Below are 27160 nucleotides of genomic sequence, written 5' to 3' on the forward strand. Positions count from 1 at the left end.
ATGTTGATTAAACAGATTCGTAAATTCAAAATTAACCTAAAAACATATATATCTAAATATGAATGGATCCATTTAAGTTTAATTAGGGAATGAGGACACACCTGAGGGATTTTTGTCTTCCAGAGTACAGGTAAATATTTAGATTGTATACTGCACAGCATGCCTTTAGTGAACTCTAGTATTTTGGGGAGATGGACATGGCCAGCCTCAGGACAGGTGTTGACAATGAGACACACCTGTTGATTCATGTATATCTCAAAGGTAATAAAGGTGTGGTCAATGTCCCTATGGTTTGGATGGAGTGGGGGAGCCCAGGTGATTACCATGACAATATTTTTTTTTCTGTAGACCCAGAAGTACAGGTACATACAGGTATATACTCTACATATATTCTGAATGGACCCCCCTTTGAGTTTATTAGGAGATGCCCCATGACCAGGTGTTAATGTTTTTATCAAAGGTGAGGTGTGACCAATGCCCCAAAGGGGGGGGGGGGGGGGGGGGGGGGGGGGGGGTGTATATATATCGGTCATAATGGGGAAAAAATATATATACAACCTTTTGATTTTATTAATTTCCCACACAATACAATAAAATATATACCGCAGTATTTAATGTTTTGCTATGTGCAAAAGATATCATAGCTATTATATTCCAACACACTCATTCCTCGATCAATCCCTGCAATTCTGTATCAAATATCTGTTTTGAAACACTAAATAATTTACAAAAAGTATAATATTTAATTTAATTTACATTAGACTGATTAATGCTTTTTTCAATTAGTTTCAATTAATGCATTTCTTTCAATAATGGCTTTATTATTCATGAGATCAATGTTAACAGAAGTCATGCTTATACTATATAAAATTCTACAGATTATAGCTATCAAATCACTAATCTAATTATAAATATGATATTAAAGACAATGAATTACACAACAAATTTGACTAAACGCGATACGGTAACTATCGAGCAACAATTATTTGAAAACCATTTTGAAATTGGTCAATAAATAAAAAAGGAGTTAATAATATAAACTGAAACCATGTAGCACTGTCCTTAACACCAGCCATTCACAGTATAACCATAATTTGTTTTGTTTACTTATTTTCACTGGGCAATAACTAAATATTCACAATGAATTACACAACAAATTTGACTAAACGCGATAGAGTAACTACCGAGCAGCAATTATTTGAAAACCATTTTGAAATTGGTCAATAAATAAAAACGGAGTTAATAATATAAACTGAAACCATGTAGCACTGTCCTTAACACCAGCCATTCACAGTATAACCATAATTTGTTTTGTTTACTTATTTTCACTTGGCAATAACTAAATATTCACAATGAATTACACAACAAATTTGACTAAACGCGATACAGTAACTATCGAGCAACAATTATTTGAAAACCATTTTGAAATTGGTCAATAAATAAAAAAGGAGTTAATTATATAAACTGAAACCATGTAGCACTGTCCTTAACACCAGCCATTCTCAGTATAACCATAATTTGTTTTGTTTACTTATTTTCACTTGGCAATAACTAAATATTCACAATGAATTACACAACAAATTTGACTAAACGCGATAGATTAACTACTGAGCAACAATTATTTGAAAACCATTTTGAAATTGGTCAATAAATAAAAAAGGAGTTAATAATATAAACTGAAACCATGTAGCACTGCCCTTAACACCAGACATAAGCTAACCAGCGTGGTAATCGCCGTGAAAAGAACGGTCACATGTGCAGTCTTCCGAACATAAAGTACGACGGAATACGTTTGAAACACCAGTTTACATAAAAATAATTGCACTTACGTTTGATTCCCGTGATTTGTTATCGGACAATAGTCTTCTATGAGCTGTCATAAAGCTGACCGTGTTTCAGGCGTACCTTCAATATGGCGTCTAAACAGTAGGAGCAGCAATGCACTGTGGGATAAATTACCCGAACTTCCGCTCGGCGGTGACGTTTGGTAAGCCAAAGAGCTTGTTGCGAATCCCTAGTATATAGGTCTCTGCTTTTACTATTCATGCATATGGTTAGGTTTAATTTAGTTTAAGCTTATTTTGTTATTGATGATTCAGGATGGCATGGGTAAGATGAGGATTACAGAAGATGGCATCTTAATGGAAGGTGAAGCTGAGTTTATAAAGCCTCTGTATACATCAAACATACAGGCACAACTTCAGGTAACACAGTGTTGTATCTGTCAGAAAAATAAAACATAGGAACAGAGAATTTACATAGACCTGACAGAAACTGCTACTTGTTTATAACTAAGCAGTTATGCTACATATTTATTAATTTTGCTAAAAATAATTAAACATATATATATTTTTTTGATTTTATTTTTTTTTAATTATTACTTATGATTTTTCCTGCTATGACTTCAAACTTATTTGAATTTAAAATGTATCAGATCAATTTACGACATGTAGAATGCATTTCCATTTTTCTGCTACTTATGAGATTTTGAAAAAAAACATCTTTTCATTTGCACCAATCCCCATGTCAAGTTTCAATAAAAAAATTGTGACAATGTATTGTATTGTACTGTATTGTTTAAAGGCCCACCAGCAATTTTGTGAGAAGTTCTATAACTTCTGTATGAGATTGATAAGATTATCATATCCTGTTTATCGTGTTGCAAAAACAGCATTTACAACCAATCACAGAGCTTCTTAATTGGCTACTAATATATGTGTGTAATGGATGTCTTTAGAGACAGCTTAGTACATTTGTGATAAATGTAGTTGATAAATACCAACTGTAAATAATTTGTGAAGTCAAAATTAGATGAAGATAGGTCTGAACTAATTTTTACTGGTTTTTAATTCATTAATTTTCTGTTTTGAAATATAAAATTGAAGAAATGGTTGTAAACAAGGATATGTTTATTATAAATGATAAATTGCAGTCTTGGAATAATTGAATATTATTTGTTTATTTTAAAGATTTTACCTGTTTTATTTCATTTACAGGACAAACCATTGTTTGTTGAATCCAGCAGAGACATTATCATGCATGCAAGGGAATGGCAATGATAATGTAGTGAGCACCATTGCATTAGGTAAATACCTTAAGATAGCATTGCTCTTGAAGCTAGATATTATCTCCCTTTCATGAAAGGAGGGACCAATAAATCACTGCTTGGTTTTGCCTTAGCATCTTCAGAAATGAGCAGCTTTTATTTGTCAGATTCAGCAGTTATAGCTATAAGCTGTTGTGATATACATTTAAAAAAAAAATCATGCTAAATGCTGTATTCAGTAGAATGCTCCATGAAACTGATAAGACAAAAGTTATAAACACTTTATGCTACTTGCTAATTAATGTGAATATGAATATATTTCTAATGTATTAGAAAGAGAGAGTGGTTTCCCTTGAATGACTCTAACATCGAAGGTAAAAGTTGGAGAGTAAGAGTGGAGCAAATATTAAAAGCAAAATATTGTTGTCCTTACCCATGTTTTGTTTCTTAAATCATAAAAAAATGTTGAAATGCATATTTTGAAAGGCTTTATACTTATCCTGAATGCAAAATTCATTTTGCTTTCTTTGAAACATTTTATGTCTGGTGTAAAATTAAATGATTCAAGAGAAATGCCTTATCCTAAACACTAAATCGCAAAATGCTCTCCATTGAACCAAAACGACTGTTACCTCCCTTGTATGGTATGTTTTGATTTTCTTCAGGACCAGTAATACTTTGTTAATTTTACAGGTAATAGAACTTTGGAGGCGCAATGTGACAGTTTTGAGGTCAAGGATCAGAACGGAAACACAAGATTCAAGGTCAACAATAGAGAAGTCAGCATGGAGGTGGATGAAGTTAAATATACAGGTAAATTAGATGTAATATACATACAGTTTTTCGTTCTGAAGTTTCAGTTTAAATGATATGTTGTAATTTTAGGTATTAAAGGAATAAAAAGATAGTTTTAAGTTTGTTTTTATGTGCAGGTCAGCGACAAATTTGAATTATTTTGGGGGACTCTTGGGGGAAAAATATTGAAAAACAATTTCAAAATAGTAATGTATCTGCAATGGAACTAATCAAAACCAATCATAATTAGGACATGAATATTTGGCCTGTTTATAGAGGGTTCATTTTGGAGAAGTGATCCAATTTGACTGGTCAGTATCTGTAGATAATATTGATTGCTCTGTATCAAGAGGTGATTACTTTTGAGAAGGATCGGTTTTGGAAAGTTACTTAAGCATTGAACTGCTTTCAGTTGGAAGTTATAGGCTGATGAATGCCAACTGGACAAAGACAAATTCAACATGAAGCGCTGCTAGTGCGCTTCATGTTGAATTTGCCTTTGTCCAGTTGGCATTCATCAGCCCATAACTTCCAACTGAAAGCAGTTCAATGCTTATATTTACATTTGACAACGATTTTTAAAGACTATATCCAGGAATTTTGCTCCGACGATGAATGAACAAATTATTATCGTCAAAGACAGAACAGCCTTTTCAACAGCCATCTTTCGTTATCGCCGACGTGACAATTATGACGTCACTATATTAATAACGTCATAATAAAGATTTGGAAGTTATGAGTGAGCTTGGTAAAGTTATATAGTGGGGCTGCAGTGTAAATGTCAATATATACTGTATTATTGCATTTTTGCCCAGTGAAATATAAAAATTTATAAAACTTATATTTTCACTGCAGCGATGGAGCAGTGAAAATATAAGAATTTGCAGTGAAAATATAAGATTTTGCAGTGAAAATATAAGTTTTGCAGTGAAAATACAAGTTTTCCGTTTTTGACCAATTAGAGCGGACCTTTGTATTCACCTCGTTGAAACTTGCCAATTTTTCCAATCGAAGCGGAGATAGATAAATTGGTTATTTTGCTGTATTTCTGAAATTTTCAGACTAGTTTTTGACAAAATACTCACTTGATGTTAGCTCTATATGCACAGATTCTCCTATAACAGCAGAAAATGCTTAAACTGCGTTGATCAGGCCTTTCAAAATGGCTGCGTCAAGTTGACGTGGAGTAACGTCACAAAGAGATGACGTCATTACTGATTCCCGCACTTTTTGACACTATTAATTTTCGATGTTTTTAATTTTGTTTTTAAGTTGATGAAATGCAATAAAAAGAAAATTGAATGGTTTCCCGTTTAATATAACATATATTTCACGAGTATGACAGATATTTCGATATTTTTCCCTCGTGCTTCGCACTCGTGAATATATCGATATTCTGTCATACTCGTGAAATATATGTTATATTAAACGGGAAACCATTCAATATCCTCTATGTATTGTACTGACCCCAACACATGATGAGATATATGTGAAATGTGCCAGTGATCTGTAGGTATTGGGAGATTGTGAATTGCTGATCTTAGTAGTTTACACTTTTTGATTTCATAACTATTATAAAAATTTTGTACTTAGGAGACTTAGCAATAATTCTTCAGTTTTTATTAGCGTTATTTTTCCTTTGTTATGCTCCAGGATCATCTAAGCTTGTATTTGAAGGGTCTGTAGCCACACCCACATTGAGAAGTCCTCCCTCAGATCCACTCAAGTAAGTTCCTACAGATGTTTCATAATTTTCCATTTGCTTTAGTAAGTGACCTTTACATAACTCAGTAATTAAAATACCTTATTTTGTGACATTCTTTGAGCAAAAAAAATTGGCTGGCTTTATTATCTAATTATACAGTGGACCCACAATAATGCGGATGCTGATAGTCCGGAAAACTCACTATCCAGACGGAAATTACAAGGAACGGATTTCCGTAACGTTATTTGTACTCACCAGTCCGTAAATTCGGATTCCGAATCGGAAACTCTATTTGGGGACAGAATGTAATTTCATTAGTAAAATTTCCGCAGTAATCCGGATGATGTTTAGGTCACCTGAGACAAAGTCTCAAGTGACCTATTCTAATCCCCTTTTGTCCGTCGTCGTGCGTCGTTCGTCATCCGTCGTCCGTCGTGCGTCCGTAAACAATTTACATTTTCAACTTTTTCTCCAAAACCCACAAACCAAATTCTATGAAATTTGGCAGGAAGCTTCTATGGCTAAAGGTCAACCAAAATTGTAAATTATATGGTCCCCACCCCCCAGGGGCCTGAGGGGCGGGGCCAAAAAGGGTCAAATTGACTAAAACTTCAAAAATCTTCTTCTCTACTCTCAGATATGCTGGAATCAAACACTCTTCAAAGATGGAAGGGTCTTAAGTTGTTTTTTAAGGTGTTTTACCAAAATTGTAAATTTCATGACCCAGGGGTTTCACGTTTGCCCCTGGGGAGGGGCTAAACTTTACTATAGTTTATATAGGGAAATCACATTTTTGACTTTAATTTGTTTTATTTCTATTGGAATTCATTCTAATTTTGTAAACATTGTCAGCATGGGATGACAATTTGATGGCATGCACATGTTGGCCCTGACTGACCCCCAGGGGCTGATGGGCGGGGCTAAAAAGGGCCAAATTGACTGAAATTTCACAAATCTTCTTCTTTACTCTCAGATATGATAGAATCATATACACTTCATAGATGGCTGGGTTTGAAAGTTCTTTACCAAAATTGTGAATTTCATGACCCTGGGGTCTCAAGTTTGCCCCTGGGGCGGGGCTAAACTTTACTATAGTTTATATAGGGAAATCACATTTTTGACTTTAATTTGTTTTATTTCTATTGGAATTCATTCTAATTTTGTAAACATTGTCAGCATGGGATGACAGTTTGATGGCATGCACATGTTGGCCCTGACTGACCCCCAGGGGCTGATGGGCGGGGCTAAAAAGGACCAAATTGACTTAAATTTCACAAATCTTCTTCTCTACTCTCAGATATGATAGAATCAAATACACTTCATAGATGGCTGGGTTTGAAGGTTCTTTACCAAAATTGTGAATTTCATGACCCTGGGGTCTCAAATTTGCCCCTGGGGCGGGGCTAAACTTTACTATAGTTTATATCGGGAAATAACATTTTTAACTTTTATTGGTTTTGGAATTCATTCTAATTTTGTAAACATTGTCAGCGTGGGATGACAGTTTGATGGCATGCACATGCTGGCCCTGACTGACCCCCCTGATGGACGGGGCTAAAAAGGTTCAAATTGACTGAAATTTCAAAAATCTTCTTCTCAATACTGAAATAAGGTGGAATCAAATACTCTTTATAGTTTGCAGGGTCTTCTGGTTCTTTATTGAAATTTTAAATTTCATGACCCTGGGGTCACAAGTTTGCCCCTGGGGAGGGGGTAAATTTTACTATAGTTTATATAGGGAAATCACATTTTTGACTGATTTGTTTTGATTTCTATTGGAATTCATTCTGGTTAACATTTTCAGCATGGAATGAAATTTTGATAATATGCACATATGTTGGCCCTGACTGACCCCTAGGGGCTGATGGGAGGGGGGGGGGGGGGGCAAAAAGGGTCAATTAAATAAACTGAAATATTTCAAATCTCAGGTGACCGTTAAGGCCCATGGGCCTCTTGTTTTTCACCACGCCATGTGGAGAGAAAAAAGTCTGGGATAGCCACCCTTGTCGACAGGTAAACAGCTTGCTAGCTTGACACACTGAGTAACCATAGCAACCGCTGCGAGGTCTTAGCCCCAGGCATTTATCTGTGCAGCTCAGTTTTTGTAACGGTACTCTGCTTTTCTATACAGCGTATTAAATAAAGGATTATAGCCTGGTCTTGTTTTTGTTTCAAACGTAAAGCAGGTGATAACTATGATATCAACAAATGTTATTCTGTAGTTTGTACGTACGAATCCATAAACTAACTTAACAAAAATTTAGACATTGTTTATATAGAAGGTATTTCACAAAGACATTGGCTTGTTATGAAGACACATTGAAAGATTTTATTACAATATCAACTGGTCTTGTTTATGTCAAACTTAAGACACATCATAGCTCTTTCTTTCGCAGCAACTTTTATCTAAACACATCATTTCATTTTGTAGTTATCACTTATTTATACACATATATTCAAGATATATTTAATCTGTTATGTGAACACGCTTTCTAATTATCGGAGAGCTTGGTATGTTCTCGCTGGTGTCAACGCGTACAGGTTTAAGGAATAGCTTGGGATTTCAAGTATTGCACAGTTAGTTGGGATTCACAACATTAATCAATGTCTTTAACCTACGTAAAACTCATTGCAGTTGTACTGTATTAACATTCTGCAGGGTCTTTCAGATCGTATGTACAGTAGCAGTACATAGCACAGGTGTGTTGTTTGTAGGTCACCATGACTGACTGAACTGATTCACTAAATAACAGTTCAGTGAGAAAAAGTCCCCCCTAATGGTCACTCTATAAAACACACAACAAAATTCTGCACTGTATTATTCACAAACGTCGGTTTAAAGTTTAAACAGATATATCTTCATCGTCGTCGATATACAGAAGTCGCTACATAATACATGATATAACAAATTTCACTTAAGATGTTCCTCTTAAAATATTATTTAGTTCAAATTTTAGAAGGAAAGAAACATAAACCAAAACAGGAATAATATGATAAACATATGTAAATATCTATATTCACAAAGATATCCCAAATTAATTATAAAGTGTGATTTAAAAATTTCCAAGTGTATATCATCAAGGGAAATAACTCTTTCGTGACAGATATGTTTACAACTTCGACGAAATTCGGTAGACTGGAAAACTTGTAATCTGGACAGTTAGGACGTCCAGACGAAATTCGGTAGTCTGGAAAACTTGTAATCTGGACAGTTAGGACGTCCAGATTATCGAGGGTGTAATCTGGACAGTTAGGACGTCCAGATTATCGAGGGTTCACTATATATCCTTTCGGAGGAAAATAAAGTGATGGTTTTCTTAACCACAGATACTTTGGGTCTCATCCTTTCGGATTGTAAATTAACATCAACCAAATTACACCACTATGTTTACTTTTCAATTCATCAGAAAAAATATATATATGCTAAGTAGAATCAGTGTGCAAAGTCAACAATATGTTATTCAACAAAGTGGAAAAGCCATTTAGATAAGATTTTATTGAATTTTTTCTCATAACTTAAAAGATAATTTGATATCAAATTTGTTTTTGTATCCATTTGTATAATAGGATTGAGTCGTTGGGAACATCTATACGAGTACATGGAGAGACCGGTGTTAATCTCAAGGCACCTGCTGGCAGCATGCTGATCAAAAGTTCAGATGATATTCTGTTAGAATCAACAGATAATTCGGTAAGTCTTTGAAAAGTCAAGCCATCATGAATACAGTAACTGTTAAAAGGTTTTGTCATTGATGAGTCTGAAATTCACAAATAATTTGGTAAATGGGCCACATGAAGGAACGGTACACAGTTCATTGACTTAGTGATGGGTTAACACTTGATATCACTGACAGGTGACAAAGTATACAAGATCATAATACAGATAATAATAATTAAAGATCTGTATACAGTCCCGTTATGTGTACCTGACATTGTAATTACAGATCTATATACAGTCCTGTGATGTGTACCTGACATTGTAATTTCAGATCTATATACAGTCCCGTGATGTGTACCTGACATTGTAATTACAGATCTATATAAAGTCCTGTGATGTGTACCTGACATTATAATTACAGATCTATATACAGTCCCGTGATGTGTACCTGACATTGTAATTACAGATCTATATACAGTCCCGTGATGTGTACCTAATGTTGTAATTTCAGATCTATGTACAGTCCCGTGATGTGTACCTGATGTTGTAATTACAGATCTGTGTACAGTCCCGTGATGTGTACCTGACATTGTAATTACAGATCTATATACAGTCCCGTGATGTGTACCCGACATTGTAATTTCAGATCTATATACAGTCCCGTGATGTGTACCTGACATTGTAATTACAGATCTATATAAAGTCCTGTGATGTGTACCTGACATTATAATTACAGATCTATATACAGTCCCGTGATGTGTACCTGACATTGTAATTACAGATCTATATACAGTCCCGTGATGTGTACCTAACGTTGTAATTTCAGATCTATGTACAGTCCCGTGATGTGTACCTGATGTTGTAATTACAGATCTGTGTACAGTCCCGTGATGTGTACCTGACATTGTAATTACAGATCTATATAAAGTCCCGTGATGTGTACCTGACATTGTAATTACAGATCTATATACAGTCCTGTGATGTGTACCTGACATTGTAATTACAGATCTATGTACAGTCCCGTGATGTGTACCTGACATTGTAATTACAGATCTATATACAGTCCCGTGATGTGTACCTGACATTGTAATTACATATCTATATAAAGTCCCGTGGTGTGTACCTGACATTGTAATTACAGATCTATATAAAGTCCCCTGATGTGTACCTGACATTGTAATTACAGATCTATATACAGTCCCGTGATGTGTACCTGACATTGTAATTACAGATCTATATACAGTCCCGTGATGTGTACCTGACATTGTAATTACAGATCTATATACAGTCCCGTGATGTGTACCTGACATTGTAATTACAGATCTATATACAGTCCCGTGATGTGTACCTGACATTGTAATTACAGATCTATATAAAGTCCCCTGATGTGTACCTGACATTGTAATTACAGATCTGTATACAGTCCCGTGATGTGTACCTGACATTGTAATTACAGATCTATATAAAGTCCCCTGATGTGTACCTGACATTGTAATTACAGATCTATATACAGTCCCGTGATGTGTACCTGATGTTGTAATAACAGATCTGTGTACAGTCCTGTGATGTGTACCTGACATTGTAATTACAGATCTATATACAGTCCCGTGATGTGTACCTGACATAGTAATTACAGATCTGTATACAGTCCCGTAATGTGTACCTGACATTGTAATTACAGATCTATATACAGTCCCGTGATGTGTACCTGACATTGTAATTACAGATCTATATACAGTCCCGTGATGTGTACCTGACATTGTAATTACATATCTATATACAGTCCTGTGATGTGTACCTGACATTGTAATTTCAGATCTATGTACAGTCCCGTGATGTGTACCTGACATTGTAATTACAGATCTGTATACAGTCCCGTGATGTGTACCTGACATTGTAATTACAGATCTATGTACAGTCCCGCAGTGATCACCACGGGCTGTTTTACTATGGAGCAGCGCCATAGTAAAATGTCTACCCGCCATAGTAAAATCGTGTAGCGCCATAGTAAAAAAAAAATCTGCCCCGCCGATCTTCGTATTCAAAACTCTGTTAACCCGTGGTGAGCCCCAGATACCGCCAACTGTGTAGTGTTTTACTGACTGCACAGGTAAGAGCTCGAGGCCAGTTAATTACCTGTTCACACGCCAGGGCGACTTTTGACACTTCATTCAATGACCTGGACGTCCAATACCCCGACGAATTAACCGATATAATTATATCAATCATACCAATATTAATTGATGGCTTAATTGATCATAGGGCCACGAACCGCGTGTTTGTGTTTTGACAGCGGTCGATCTGTGTCGAATAAAGGCTTAAATGGCTTCGACAATTAAAGTAAAACGCATATATGACCCCGATTACTTTATAACACACGTGACATGGATGTTGCGTTTGTGAAGAAATGAGGAGTTTGCAAAACGAAAGTAACATGAACTATAGAACAAAAAGACCGATGATTATAATTTCATTCTGTAATCATGAAGCTACAACTAAAGCAGCATTCTATTGAATCATTTTTCGAGAATTCGCCGAAATGACAGAAGGCTTAGCCCGGTCTGTTCACCGACAAAGTCAAAACACAGATCGTCATTTTTACCGACTGAATGAAGAAATATTTATGGCTAAAGTACCACGAAGATGAAGGTAAGTTATTTAGGTGTCAAATGGTTACTAAAATGTATTTTGTATAATATAAATAACTTACATGTCATAATAAAAAATATAATTTTTAAATTATTTTTTTAAATGTTATTGGCTAGTTTGTATATTTAATGTAAACAAACTTAATAGTTGATATTTGATAAAAAATGTATTATTTCCAAATTTCACATTAGTGACTAATATATACTGACTTTGTTTAATCATAAAACCAAAAATTAAAATTAATTCTTTTTCAATATTTTCAGTGATTAGGTCCAAGTATTTACCTAGAGTGAAAGTTTCATGTTTAAACATTTCATTAATTTATTTTTATTAACTTTGAATGTTTCATTTGATTTGTAGGCATGTTTTAAAAACAGGACAGCAGACCTATATATGGACACAGATCAGAAAAAGAAATATCACCATCACCACATTGTTTGATCCTGAGGACAATGAAGTGTGAAGTTGGGCTGTAAGAAAATGGACAATTTGTGTGTGAAAATGACTGACAATTGTGACATTGGAAATCATATTATATTAGTGCTGTGACATTACATATTGTTATTGTGTTTAGTGTGATATCATAGTGCTTATTATTTTAAGAAACTTCAGCTTTGGAAGTGTATCAGTAACATTTAATTGGTAATCTTAAAGAGAGATAGAGAGATACCATGAGTTTGAGAAAGTCTGAGTTGGTAAAGAGAATGAAGAACGAGCAATGTATTTATTTAAGGATGTACAAATATGGATGAGTCAGAGATTGGTAAATACTGTATTTATTTTTCTTACATATTGAATAAATAAATTCATATTACCAGGATTAAAATAGTTTATCATTATTTCTGAAAACAATTTCTAAGGGGATATAACTACTGTACAATAAATCATCTCCCTAAAAATGAAAAGGGACATAACTCATGTAAACAAATTATCTCCCTTTAATTAATTAATATTGGTCTTGGCGGCGCGCTGGGAAAATGTCCCCGCAGGTTCCTCCATAGTAAAATCTGAAGCCATGGTGATCCCTGGTCCCGTGATGTGTACCTGACACTGTAATTACATATCTATATACAGTCCCGTGATGTGTACCTGACATTGTAATTTCAGATCTATGTACAGTCCCGTGATGTGTACCTGACATTGTAATTACATATCTGTACAGTCCCGTGATGTGTACCTGACATTGTAATTACATATCTATATACAGTCCTGTGATGTGTACCTGACATTGTAATTTCAGATCTATGTACAGTCCCGTGATGTGTACCTGACATTGTAATTACATATCTGTACAGTCCCGTGATGTGTACCTGACATTATAATTACAGATCTATATACAGTCCCATGATGTGTACCTGACATTGTAATTACAGATCTGTATACAGTCCCGTGATGTGTACCTGACATTGTAATTACAGATCTATATACAGTCCCATGATGTGTACCCGACATTAATATTGTAATTACAGATCTATGTACCTGACATTGTAATTACAGATCTATGTACCTGACATTGTAATTACATATCTATATACAGTCCCGTGATGTGTACCTGACATTGTAATTACAGATCTATATACAGTCCCATGATGTGTACCCGACATTAATATTGTAATTACAGATCTATGTACCTGACATTGTAATTACAGATCTATGTACCTGACATTGTAATTACAGATCTATGTACCTGACATTGTAATTACAGATCTATATACAGTCCCCTGATGTGTACCTGACATTGTAATTACAGATCTATATACAGTCCCGTGATGTGTACCTGACGTTGTAATTACAGATCTATATACAGTCCCCTGATGTGTACCTGACATTGTAATTACAGATCTATGTACCTGACATTGTAATTACATATCTATGTACCTGACATTGTAATTTCAGATCTATGTACAGTCCTGTGATGTGTACCTGATGTTGTAATTACAGATCTATATACAGTCCTGTGATGTGTACCTGACATTGTAATTACAGATCTATATACAGTCCCATGATGTGTACCTGACGTTTTAATTTCAGATCTATGTACAGTCTCGTGATGTGTACCTGAAAAGTACCAAAGTGAGTATACCTTCTGTGGGACGACCGTACACTGGAAGTGTTTATCAGCTGTGTATGTGTATGAGTGGACGTCTGTATCTGTCTGACCCCAGTGACGACTGCCAGGCCACAGACTCCATTTGTCAGTAGTGACCACCACTAAGCAGTGACCATTACAGTGGATTTACATGATAGTAGTCTTATCAGGTAGCAAAAGTACAAAAATATCAAACAATCTAAAATAAAAAAAAAAAATTTTGGTCAGATATGTTTCTGTAAATAACAACAGAAAAATGTTCATTACCAGTTACATATCCTATGATGGTTAGTGATAGGTAGGAACAAGGATGAGATATCCTGTGATGGTTAGTGATACGTAGGAACAAGGATGAGATATCCTGTGATGGTTAGTGATACGGAGGAACAAGGATGAGATATCCTGTGATGGTTAGTGATAGGGAGGAACAAGGATGAGATATCCTGTGATGGTTAGTGATACGTAGGAACAAGGATGAGATATCCTGTGATGGTTAGTGATACGTAGGAACAAGGATGAGATATCCTGTGATGGTTAGTGATACGTAGGAACAAGGATGAGATATCCTGTGATGGTTAGTGATACGTAGGAACAAGGATGAGATATCCTGTGATGGTTAGTGATACGTAGGAACAAGGATGAGATATCCTGTGATGGTTAGTGATACGTAGGAACAAGGATGAGAATATTTCCCTAGCATTATGATTACTTGGGAGTTAATGACTGTGTGTAGTAACTGCATCAAAGTTTTTAATAATACACAGGATTATGGATAAAGATCAATCTATACAATACCATTAACATTGACCTCTTTTGAAAATGTAAATTTGACAGTTTAAAGGGTAATTTAGGGCAAATGTTTACCGTTATTTGACATGACAAACAATACTTCAGTAAATCAAGGCTATGTGCAATTTTATTAATGTCTCAACTAAATTAATTCTGTTTCAATGCAATAAAAACATTTGTAGATTACGTTACTATGATGTGGTTGTTTGACAAACTGTTTATTAGTTTAGATGCAGGGTTTACAGATTAACACTATCATTCAAAAGCCATTGATTTTGTTGCATAACTGATTTATCATTACTCTGCCGTCTTAGAGGCAAATTATTATAAAACTTCCAAAAAACATTTTTAACCATTTAGAGAAGATTTTATTAGCAGTTTTAGTTCACTCAGCACTTACACTGACTCATACTCACCACGGCCAGTACAGAGGATCAGACTCACCACGGCCAGTACAGAGGATCATACTCACCACGGCCAGTACAGAGGATCAGACTCACCACGGCCAGTACAGAGGATCAGAAATCACAAAGTGGGTGATATTGATGGAGTTCAAGTATAGGTAGTAGAAACTGTATGTTTACTTTAACATGAATTTTAAGAATAGCATCTTATAATCATAGGATAGTAGAATTATAACATACAAAATTGTAATACTCTTTAGTATTTTTTTCAGAATCATTCCATGAGGGTTACTTCTATAGTTAATGAATGGTGACTATATGTTTGTACAATTCTTGTAGGAATTTTCTGAACAAGAAGACCTCGGTAGACATACCATGCTAGAATGTTTCACTTTTAATGAATTTTTTTAAGATATCATCAGAACATTACCCCTAGAAAATATATGTAACCCTGGTAAAAACTATCCGTAGTATACTGCTCAGCTAGAGAGAACTTCTGTTTAGCTTGATCCGTTGAGTGCAAGACTAGTAAGCCGGAGGTCACAGAGTCAGATTGCAGAGGCAACAAAATACATTTAATTTACATATATTAGAACTCCTTTCTTTGAGCATATTTTAGTTATAAAGAATTTGTCGAAAATAGTTAAAAGATCTACTTCCATACATATATATACAGGAAATCGTTTGCCATATTTATTACTATGAAGAGACGTACATATAATTATATACATATATTCACATTTATGAATATTTTCACACCTGAAATTTTATTTGCAGTTGATATGACAAATGAATCTTAGATGATTACCATCTTGATATTATTGTTAGTTTATATTTTACCATAGTGATATACAGTGTAGTGATAAATGGGGAAAATGTTTCTACGGATGTATTATACTCTGGAAAAAGAAATACATTGAGAATGTACAATATTACTGTATATATATTTTCCAATAGAAAGGAGGTTGCGAAAAACATATACACTGTATTGGTATACTAAGTACTTAGCCAATTACACTTGTAAACTTGTTTTGACAGATACTTTTGTTAGTACAAATTACAGTCGATAAACATGATAAACAAGCTTTCATAGTCTAGTCCTTTAGATTTTTCACTTGAACAAGTTTGGTTAAGTATCTAAGTATATACTGAAATGTGTTTTAAGTATACAGTTACTACCCAGAGGTATTTGTTAAAGAAGAATTGTCTGTAATGCCATGTATATATTTAGATCTAGTCCTTGCTTTGAATGTGAGTGTTATTTGTATATATTGTCTGTATTTATATGACTGTGACCAAAGATTTATATGTTTACTACCATATCATATAGAGATAGAATTGCCATCATGTCTGTTCTACTTTTGTCAATCTTCACCTTGTTAGAATGTGCTATGTTGAACAATTGCTTTTTTTTTGCTCTTTTTTTGTTCTTTTTTTTTTTCTGCGTTTTGAACAAATATACATACTTTGAAAATATCATACTTCAATTTATAATGAATTATGGATATTTATTTTGATGAGGCAACCATTTTCTACTGGTTAAATCATGTTATATATAAATTATTTGTGATCTACAGTTGTCAATTCCTTTCAAACATAAATTTTGGTGATGACTTTTTTATGAAATCAGTCCTGACACCAATATCCATTATGATAGATTTGATATTTGATGTACAAGTTTAGTGCTAAGTCTGATTCCTGTGCTCAGAAAAACAGATACCTACTCCTATACCTGTTCACACAGACTTAAACTCTCTAAGTCTGACCTACTCCTATACCTGTTCACACAGACTTAAACTCTCCAAGTCTGTCAAACAAAAACATATACCTACTCCTATACCTGTTCACACAGACTTAAACTCTCCAAGTCTGTCAAACAAAAACATATACCTACTCCTATACCTGTTCACACAGACTTAAACTCTCTAAGTCTGTCCTACTCCTATACCTGTTCACACAGACTTAAACTCTCTAAGTCTGTCCTACTCCTATACCTGTTCACACAGACTTAAACTCTCTAAGTCTGACCTACTCCTATACCTGTTCACACAGACTTAAACTCTCTAAGTCTGTCCTACTCCTATACCTGTTCACACAGACTTAAACTCTCTAAGTCTGTCCTACTCCTATACCTGTTCACACAGACTTAAACTCTCTAAGTCTGTCCTACTCCTATACCTGTTCACACAGACTTTTAACTCTCCAAGTCTGTCAAACAAAAACATATACATATTCTTCATGTGTGTTTAAAGGAAATATTTCAGATCAAAATTTCCGGTAATTGACATTTTTAGTGTATTTGCTGTTATAATACTAGATACAAATGAAGGCCATATTAAAGAAGACTGCGTAATAAGTCTGTCACCCTATAGGTAAGTTACAGGGATCTGTACCTGTTCAGTTGTAAAACTTTTCAGTTGTACATGTGTTACATGTTATTCATAACTTTTTCTCTTCAAATCAAAGTTCAACAAAGACCATAATCTGATTTTAGTAGTGTATACCACCGTAGATCAGCAATTATCATTTTATGTTAAAGTTCTACTCATGAACATTTCCTGCTTGCAAAGTATTTTTTAAAATTTTACGTGTTTTTTCAACATTGAACTTTCAAATATTAGAAAACATGTACATAAAAAAACTGTATTATAAATTGTCATACACACTTCTCAACAAAATACTGCATAATTTATTTTTCATTATACTGGATTAGCATATTGGGGTCAAATCTACTACAGTACCTGTAAGTAAATCAGCTGTGGTATAGAAAGATGGGAAATGTTTATAAAGGGAGATAAACAATGTTGTTTTGACTCTACTAAGGTGATGTAGTGCATGTATGATGAACTATGTAAAGAAGGTATTCTGTAAGCAGCTAATATTGACACTCTGATTCAGGAATACATACACTCATTGGGGAAATTAAAATGTTGAACATCAGACAGATAGGGAAATGTGTCATTGTGAATTATTAATAGCAGAATATTAAATGAAAGTCAGGAATCATTTTGATTATATATATGTACATCCTACATAGGTGTCATATGTCGACTGAATTATGGATTTAATTGATGGTCATGTATGATATTGGAAGGATTGATCATGTGAAATCTTGCCATTTCTGATCAGGGGAGGTAATTGAGCCTAGAAAAATATCCTGTTTCTGCTTTCTTACAAAGAATTTAGTTGTGTTGTTTGATCCAATCCATACAAGAACTAACTAGATTTGAAGTGTGTTTGATAACATCTATCTGGTTTTTTTCCGGTCTTTGTTGAACAGTATAGGGCAATATATTGTGCAATCTGCCATAACATTAAAAGATGTCTTCATAAAACATTGAAAGCTAGGAAACATGATCGTTATATCTCAAAATTCAGTCATCAGGGAATACGTCGGTCAGGGTACAGGGTAATACTAGCTATTCAGGACTATTCATGGAAATTCATTTTTGTTTCATGTTTTAGTTATGTTATTGGTAGTGGGGAAGATACAAATGTCTTCCAGGATAAACTGGATATGGATTTGATGCCGGATATATTAGGCATCAGTGCTCTTCACTTGTATATATATATATATATATAAATCTATAGCATGGTCACTAGAATCAGAAGACAAGTGCCTTGTATTACATTATAACTGTGCCAAAATTGTTTTGTCCCAAGGGGACAATGAAGTTATGTACCTGTAAATCCTTACAACAATATGATGTTTGTCCGCAATGTTTGTCATTTATAATTGTTTTAGCTTTCATATGAGGATAGTTTGATACATAAAGATGTTACATCGCCGACAGAGTATGATATCAATGTTTTAGAAATGTGTCTAAACAACAAAAACAAACAGAAAAAAAAGTAACACTTACCTAAATATGAAACAGAAACTGAAATAAAAAAATTTGAGGCAGAGCAGGATAGAATTTCTAAGAATGCAATTTTTTATTCATTAGATAAAAAAAGAAAGTTAGAAATTTTGGAGAAGGATGATAGCATGAAGTATGTAACTTTTGATATTGTAAAAAAAAGTACAAACAACCTATCCTTGCTAGCAATCGATCACAATTACTCTCTGTTGAGATGTAACATGTTTAATTAATTATAAGCTGGCTGAACTCTGTTGAGATGTAACCTGTTTAATTAATTACAAGCTGTCTTTCAGCCAGTTTTCTGTTCCCTATTTAGCCTAATCTATTATTGGTATACAAGTAAAATCATGGAAATGAATCATTGAGATAGGTTTGTTTGTGTGTTGATGCGTGTTCAGTCAAGTACCTGTAATTCTGAGTAAAGTTAGGAGAATTGTTTACAATGTTATACAGGATATAAACACTCAAACTGATACCGGTAGACCATTATTGATAGGCATTGTTCAGGAAGTAGAAACCATGATATTCCATTTGATGCTTAAGTAATATCTCAAATATAATACAGAGACCTGGTATACATCACAGGAACCTAGTAAAATTTAACAAAGAGAGCATTTCAGACAGCACGGGGGCCTGGTAAAACTGATAATAAAGGGGACATTTCAGACAGCACTGGGGCCTGGCTTATAACTGACAACAGAGGGGACATCTTAAACAGCACAGATGACTGGTATAACTGATAACAAGGAGCAAATCTCAAACAGCATAAACTGGTATAACTGATAATAGATGATGCATCTCAGCACAGGGGCGAAATATAACTGATAAGAAAGGGGGCACCACATGGGCCTGGTATAACTGAACACAAAGGGGACGTCTTGGACAGCACAGGGGCTTAATATAACTGTTAACAAAGGAGACAGCACAGGGACCTGGTATAACTGAACACAAAGGGGACGTCTTGGACAGCACAGGGGCTTGATATAACAAAGGGGACAGCACAGGGACCTGACAATTGATAACAAATGATACATCTCAGCCAGCGCAAGGACCTGACATAACTGATAACAAGGAGCACATCTTAAACAACACGGATGACTGGTATAACTGATAACAAGGAGCAAATCTCAAACAGCACAGGGGTCTGACGTTACATATAACAATTAGGACATCTCAGACATCACAAGGTAACAAATCACAGATCTCAGAGACAAAAATACGTCACAGACAGCTGAGAGATGTATTTAAACAGCACAGGGACCCAACATAACTGATTACAAAGGGGATATCTCAAATTGCACAGGGACCTGACATCACTGACAGAGGGGCATGCAAATTTGGTTTGGTATAAAAAAAATGTGTCAATAAACAAAGGATCTGTGTTTTGGATTTTTAAAAATGTGCGTAAAGTCTATCAGGTCAGTGTAGCACAAGAGGAATCTTATTACTGAGGAAATCTTCAAGAGATATGCAACACAAGCTGAACCTATAGGACAGTTTCTGATAACACTGTCTATAACAAGTGTCACTACACTAAAGTACATGTAATGTCCTTACCATATGGCATCAAGTCTTCACACTAACCTGGAGGGAGTATTGATTTTTAATTAGTAGTAACATTGTGTGACTTGGTTCCAGAACAAAGATTTATGTACATGTTTGTTAGGTTGCAGTACTGATAATGCAATTTAATCCTCTTTATCAACATGAAAGGTGATTATACAGCAAATAAAAGCTAAACTGTACAGACATGCATTGGTCTTACAGGAGAACAGTGCACATCAATCTTCATTACCTTGAGTCACATATATACCAAATGTACATAACTATAGATACAAAAGAAGCAAACGATGAAATAAAAATAAAAATATTTTAGTAATATCTTGTATGCATTGTTATAATATCTAACTTAAAGACATGGAAAAAGATATCTGCGACCTGGTGGCACATACCTTCAGGCTTATAGACATAAAAAGAGATATTTGTCTCGTGTCAAATTGCCAAGCTTAAGCTAGTTTCCATGGCTAGTTTCTATGACTCTCCCAATGTAGCAACAATACTTTTATTGCTTGATGGACTGGGACAATCCTTGTATGTAAATGTCCTGCTCAGGAACACAGCTGATTTCAGATTCTACATGTATTAGGCCATTTAAATCTATGGCTTGCCAGCAATTTCTCATTGAAATAAGTCAGAAATACTTCATGAACATCAAACTACCCACTGATTCCCCATCTCTCCAAAATATTGTATTTATAAAGAAGAAACTACTTCATTATTTTTAATCTCCAAAGAAGTGTTTGTTCTGTGTGATGTAATTGTATGTAGAAACTATTTAGACGATGCAGAATAAATATGTTTATGGGTATGTTGGTTCTAATTAGACAATGCAGAATAAATATGTTTATGGGTATGTAAGTTTTAATTAGATGATGAAGTATAAATATGTTTACCATGTTGGTTCTAATTAGTCGATACAGTATAAATATGTTTATCATGTGTTAAAGCACTGTAGAATTCAGTAACTATACATTTAATGCTTTGAAGATTATGCCATTGGATGCCTTACTATATCTTGTTTAATCAACATGTACACCCAGACACTTTATCACTCACTCCCTAGAAGAAGATTTTATTTTTTATATTGTGTATCTACCTCGGTTGGAATTTAATCGGTGCTATGAGATATGCTAACAGATATTAGTATTAATAAATATAACTAGTGTAATTTTAATGCAGTTAGCTTTATCAGTTTATATGACACTGTATTTCTTTGTCTGTATCTCGGTTACCTGACACTGTATTTCTTTGTCTGTATCTCGGTTACCTGACACTGTATTTCTTTGTCTGTATCTCGGTTACCTGACACTGTATTTCTTTGTCTGTTGCTTGGTTACCTGACACTCTATTTCTTTGTCTGTTGCTTGGTTACCTGACACTCTATTTCTTTGTCTGTATCTCGGTTACCTGACACTCTATTTCTTTGTCTGTATCTCGGTTACCTGACACTGTATTTCTTTGTCTGTATCTCAGTTACCTGACACTGTATTTCTTTGTCTGTATCTCGGTTACCTGACACTGTATTTCTTTGTCTGTATCTCAGTTACCTGACACTGTATTTCTTTGTCTGTATCTCGGTTACCTGACACTGTATTTCTTTGTCTGTATCTCCGTTACCGGACACTGTATTTCTTTGTCTGTATCTCCGTTACCTGTATTTCTTTGTCTGTAGCTCGGTTACCTGTACCATAATTCTTTGGAATAATAATGCATTATGATGAGTTATAGAACTATATTATATGCAGCCATATAATTACATTATGAAGATATTTTATGTACAATGATGGTGCTTTTTTAATTTGTTTATCATTTGAAATTTTAATAATTTAGATTAATTTTTAAAACAAAAATTGTTTTCTACAATAAAACTCAAAAGTTGATATTTCCTTGACTGTTGGATATCTTTTTCTATGATAACAAAATCTTTAAGGAAAAATGTTTTATTTTTTGTCACTAAAGCCTCTGTATCATCAAGTTTTCAACTATTTTTTAATTAGAAAATAATATAAAGCAACCAATAAACATACTGTATCACCAGTTATTTTTCATGGGATGATATTTCTGCTATATCACAGGCCTGTTGACGTAAAAATTTGATCCTTGATATGATACAGCACAGGTAAATATTATCAGCAAAATAAATTGAGGTAAGACTGTTGATATGGTATATGGTCATTAGCCGACTCGGCTGCCCTCAATCATCCGAGGTTGTTTTGACAAACATAAATGTTCAGAACAGATTATGTGCTACATGATAGATAGATGTTACATGGTATAACAAACATAACATGGTTATAGAGAAGATTTACGCATAAATAAACTTTGTATTAAACAGTTTGAAATTTGACATCCGGAGCGATATTCATGAAAATTAGAAATGCTTTTGTGGCCAGATAATGTTTGCTAAAATTGGATTCTGTCATGTTAATGAAAATTGCATTTATTTTTTTTACCTGCGAAAATGAATTTGCCATGGTTAATGAGAAGCAGAAACTCACTAACATCCAATCCATTCTCTCCGTGGTTTAAATTAGAACAAAATAAATAGAAACTCTACGACACTAACATACAATTCTTTCTCTTCATTGTTAATTGGAAAACAAAGAGAAACTCGTTAACATACAATTCTTTCCCTCCATTGTTAATGGGAAAACAAAGGAACTCGTTAACATACAACTCTTTCTCTCCATTGTTAATGAGAAAACAAAGGAACTCATTAACATACAACTCTTTCCCTCCATTGTTAATGAGAAAACAAAGGAACTCATTAACATACAATTCTTTCCCTCCATTGTTAATGAGAAAACAAAGGAACTCATTAACTTACAACTCTTTCCCTCCATTGTTAATGAGAAAACAAAGGAACTCATTAACATACAAATCTTTCTCTCCATTGTTAATTAGAAAACAAAGGAACTCATTAACATACAACTCTTTCCCTCCATTGTTAATGAGAAAACAAAGGAACTCATTAACATACAGCTCTTTCTCTCCATTGTTAATGAGAAAACAAAGAGAAACTCATTAACATACAACTCTTTCCCTCCTTTGTTAATGAGAAAACAAAGGAACTCATTAACATACAGCTCTTTCTCTCCATTGTTAATGAGAAAACAAAGAGAAACTCATTAACATACAACTCTTTCCCTCCATTGTTAAGGAGAAAACAAAGGAACTCATTAACATACAACTCTTTCCCTCCATTGTTAATGAGAAATAAAAACAGAGCAGCCTATCAACCTTCTATGTGTAGGAAACTTCACTAACCACTTAGTGTAGGGGTTTTTGTGTCAGTGTGACAATATGTTTCCTTCAGCTGGTAACTAAGTATGCCAATCAATATCTCTTAGTAACAGCTTCTATATGCCAGATGTTACAGCCACATGTGCTAGTGTTTTCCTGTGAAATTCAAGTTTTACTTTGCGTAATGTCACTCAGTCAATATTCAGTAGTTGGTACATTTAAATGTAGCTTTCATATAATTTACAAAACGGTACGTCTCATTAGACAATAGACAACCTGTATATGTTTTGTAAATTAGTTTAAATTTTTTCTTGTTTAAAAAAAAAAGGTTTATCTTTGATCCAACGGTGGGAGATGAAGAGACAAGAATTCCTGGATCAATATTTACATATCACCTGTTCTAATTGAAGCCTTGAGGAAGGTGTTAATTGATGTCAGCGCAGTAGGGGTTATTAATGTACAGTGTTGTGTAAAACCATTGATTTATCACAGGTTTCACAGAACCTGACTTATCAACTGAGAAACAGACCAGTATTTTGTAGGTTACTCGGATTTAAAGGTTACGAAATAAAATGAAAACTCTCATCTCTGGAAAGTTTGGTTGTGAAATACTATATTTTTATCCCCCACTATTAAGTTGCTGTAGGCATTTATCATTTAACCTGTTCATCTCTTATTTGGTCTGTCCATCACACTTTGTGTGTATGTGATTCTGTCCGTCCGTGATAACCTTTTGTACACAATATAATTATATCTCTTATAAGTGATTTTGTGCATTGTGGCCTCCATTGTCTGTCTGGCATCAACTTGTCCTATAAATAAGTCTTCAAAAGCAAGAGGACTAGAGTGATGCTGTTTAGTTAGTAGACTAATGGGAAGAGGGACTATCAAGAACTTCTTATTGTAACAAATATCTAATGCTTTAACACTTTAATGGAATTACCATTGTTACCAACCTCTTCTGAACTATGGTCATATTTGACTTGTAATATTCTGGTATGACGGGATTGATATAATCTTCCTTAGTTAGGGAATCTCAAACCCAAGGGATGATATTCTTGCCTTAAAATCATTGAATTGTTGCCTTATGTCATTGTATTGTTGCAAGAATGTGTGATCTGTCATACTCTAGGGTTTGACATATCACACCCTATGGGGCGACAGAGAAATCCTAACAAACGAAACCGGAGACAAATCTGTGAAAAATGGGAGAAAATAGGATCAAAATGAAGGATCAATAAATGATTTAACTCCCAAAAAATATTATAAAGTTTTAGAATAATTACTGATACTTCAAAAGAATAATAAGAAGATAATTAATAATGCAAGCTGCTGACAAAGATCTGGATTGATTTGAGTTTACCGACATTGAAGTCCACAAGAGTTAGATGAATGATACAAGCCCAAGGGGCCTTTTGTTGAATTTAACTCTAAACATGCCGTCAGTATATGTTATTATGGGTAATTAGTTCAAGCATTATGATTGGCTAGGAGAAGATTTGTATCCTGTTTTAGGTCAAAGTTTCTTTTGTTACTGATTTGGTTGTATCTCCAGGCTTGTTTTCCCGACATATCTTAATTGACATCTTCCATTAGACATTTGTGTCTCAGTATGTTGCTCTCGCCGTTGTTTTACACAGAGATCCACCTGTGGTAGTGCTGGTTGTGACATTCACTCTTAATGAATTTTATATCTTACATCTCTGTAACATAAATGGCATCATCAGGTGTTCTGTGGCCTGAGGTTTAAGAGTTGTATTTATACCGATCCACAGTACTAGTTCATAACCATATAGTATGATATACCACAATCATCCTGATAGCTGTACAGTAAAGTGTTACTTATTTTATGGTACAAAATTTGAGCCTCTTACAAATTTTAAATGCTTGTTCTAGTCAATATATGATCTGCCTCCAGTTACAGTTTGAAAAGTAGCAATTTTCCATTAACATACTGTACATGGTAACGCTACTGTACATGGTAACGCTACTGTACTTGGTAACGCTACTGTACATGGTAACGCTACTGTACATGGTAACGCTACTGTACATGGTAACGCTACAGTACATGGTAACGCTACAGTACATGGTAATGCTACTGTACATGGTAACGCTATTGGCTAATTAACATCATTTATTGACTGGTGTTCTATTGTGACAACACTAAGGCTTCAGACTTTAAATTATATTGTGATATCACAAAAGGGAATGGCTTAGATTTTAAATTATCACCATGTATGTTAGGTTGCCCTTAGAAAGTGTTCTTTTCACAAATACTTACAACAATATCAGGGTAGAATTTAAGCTTACTTCATTTTACAACAATTACGAACAATTTATACCAACTTATTAACGTATTAATCCCTCTTTTTGGCCCTGATGGACGTGTACGAGAGGTGTTAGTGTGGTAGGAGTATCTGGAGAAAACCAATGTGGTCAGGCAGGTGACCCCATACCTTTTCATGTGTGATTGGGGAATTGAGCCCCTACATGAAAGGTGAGCATGTTACCACTGTCCCAGGCGGCCACTCTAAAAATATCAGGGTAATGGTAATGTGATGAATGGATTATTAAATTTATTACCAGTCTCAATGAGATGAATGAAGTTTGATATGAAAACTTTTGTTGTTCCTCTATGCTCATATTTTAAGTGAAAAGAAAAACAAATTACACGCATTAAATAGCAAGACAGCAGATATATAAGCATCCTAACATCAAACAACCTCCTTTTTTCAGGATTGTGAATATATTTTTGATTCACCAGAATGATTGAATGGGATATATGCTTAGGACTTGTATATATCCAATGATCCATTGAAAGATGTCTCATAAGATTTTTCAATTTATTATACGTGTACTTGCAAAATATACATTTTTGTTAATTTTAATCTCCATAAATTTACAAAGGGAAAATATATAAAAAAAAAAATTAAACATTAGGGAATATTTGTATTATCATTTATTTGAATTGATGATGAAATTTCATTGAACTGTATGCAAATATCTTTTTTTTAAATGATGAAGTACAAAAGACATTTTTTTTTTTAACATTGAAATGCAAACAGGAGAAAACATTGTTTTAATTTGTAGCTATTCTCTGTGTTTTGTATCTCTTGTAACCTTAAATACATTTACTCAGTTTACCCAACTTTGTAGGAATTTTTACATGTCATATACATCATCTTGTTGATTTTCTAGTTATTGTATGTTTTATTGTAATAGCATGTATCAATTTTAATTAGAAATAAATGTATGTGAACCCAGAATTTAGTGTCGCACTTGTCTCTTTACTTGTAGCACAATTTTGAGATTTATTTGACAAATCATCTGAGCATCTGTCAGATAATCAAGTGAATTCT

General features: G+C 34.2%; 1 protein-coding gene and 1 long non-coding RNA gene across 2 annotated transcripts in view; both read left to right on the plus strand.

The window, feature by feature from the left end:
• Positions 1 to 27067, plus strand: part of LOC117329985 (zeta-sarcoglycan-like) — a 30261-nt gene extending 3194 nt beyond the window's left edge. Inside the window, exons 3-9 of the mRNA XM_033888218.1 lie at positions 2100 to 2204; positions 2997 to 3052; positions 3533 to 3594; positions 3740 to 3859; positions 5495 to 5567; positions 9114 to 9237; positions 13885 to 27067. Coding sequence (XP_033744109.1) covers positions 2100 to 2204; positions 2997 to 3052; positions 3533 to 3594; positions 3740 to 3859; positions 5495 to 5567; positions 9114 to 9237; positions 13885 to 14055 — 711 coding nt within the window. The 3' untranslated portion in view covers positions 14056 to 27067. The remainder of the gene's footprint in view (positions 1 to 2099; positions 2205 to 2996; positions 3053 to 3532; positions 3595 to 3739; positions 3860 to 5494; positions 5568 to 9113; positions 9238 to 13884) is intronic.
• On the plus strand, positions 11123 to 12673 carry LOC117328870. Its single transcript, XR_004533072.1, has 2 exons — positions 11123 to 11853; positions 12214 to 12673. It is a non-coding gene; the product is annotated as an uncharacterized LOC117328870 (long non-coding RNA).
• Positions 27068 to 27160: the final 93 nt, after the last annotated feature.

The sequence above is a fragment of the Pecten maximus genome, chromosome 6 (genome assembly GCF_902652985.1).
Source record: "Pecten maximus chromosome 6, xPecMax1.1, whole genome shotgun sequence".
NCBI lineage: Eukaryota > Metazoa > Mollusca > Bivalvia > Pectinida > Pectinidae > Pecten > Pecten maximus.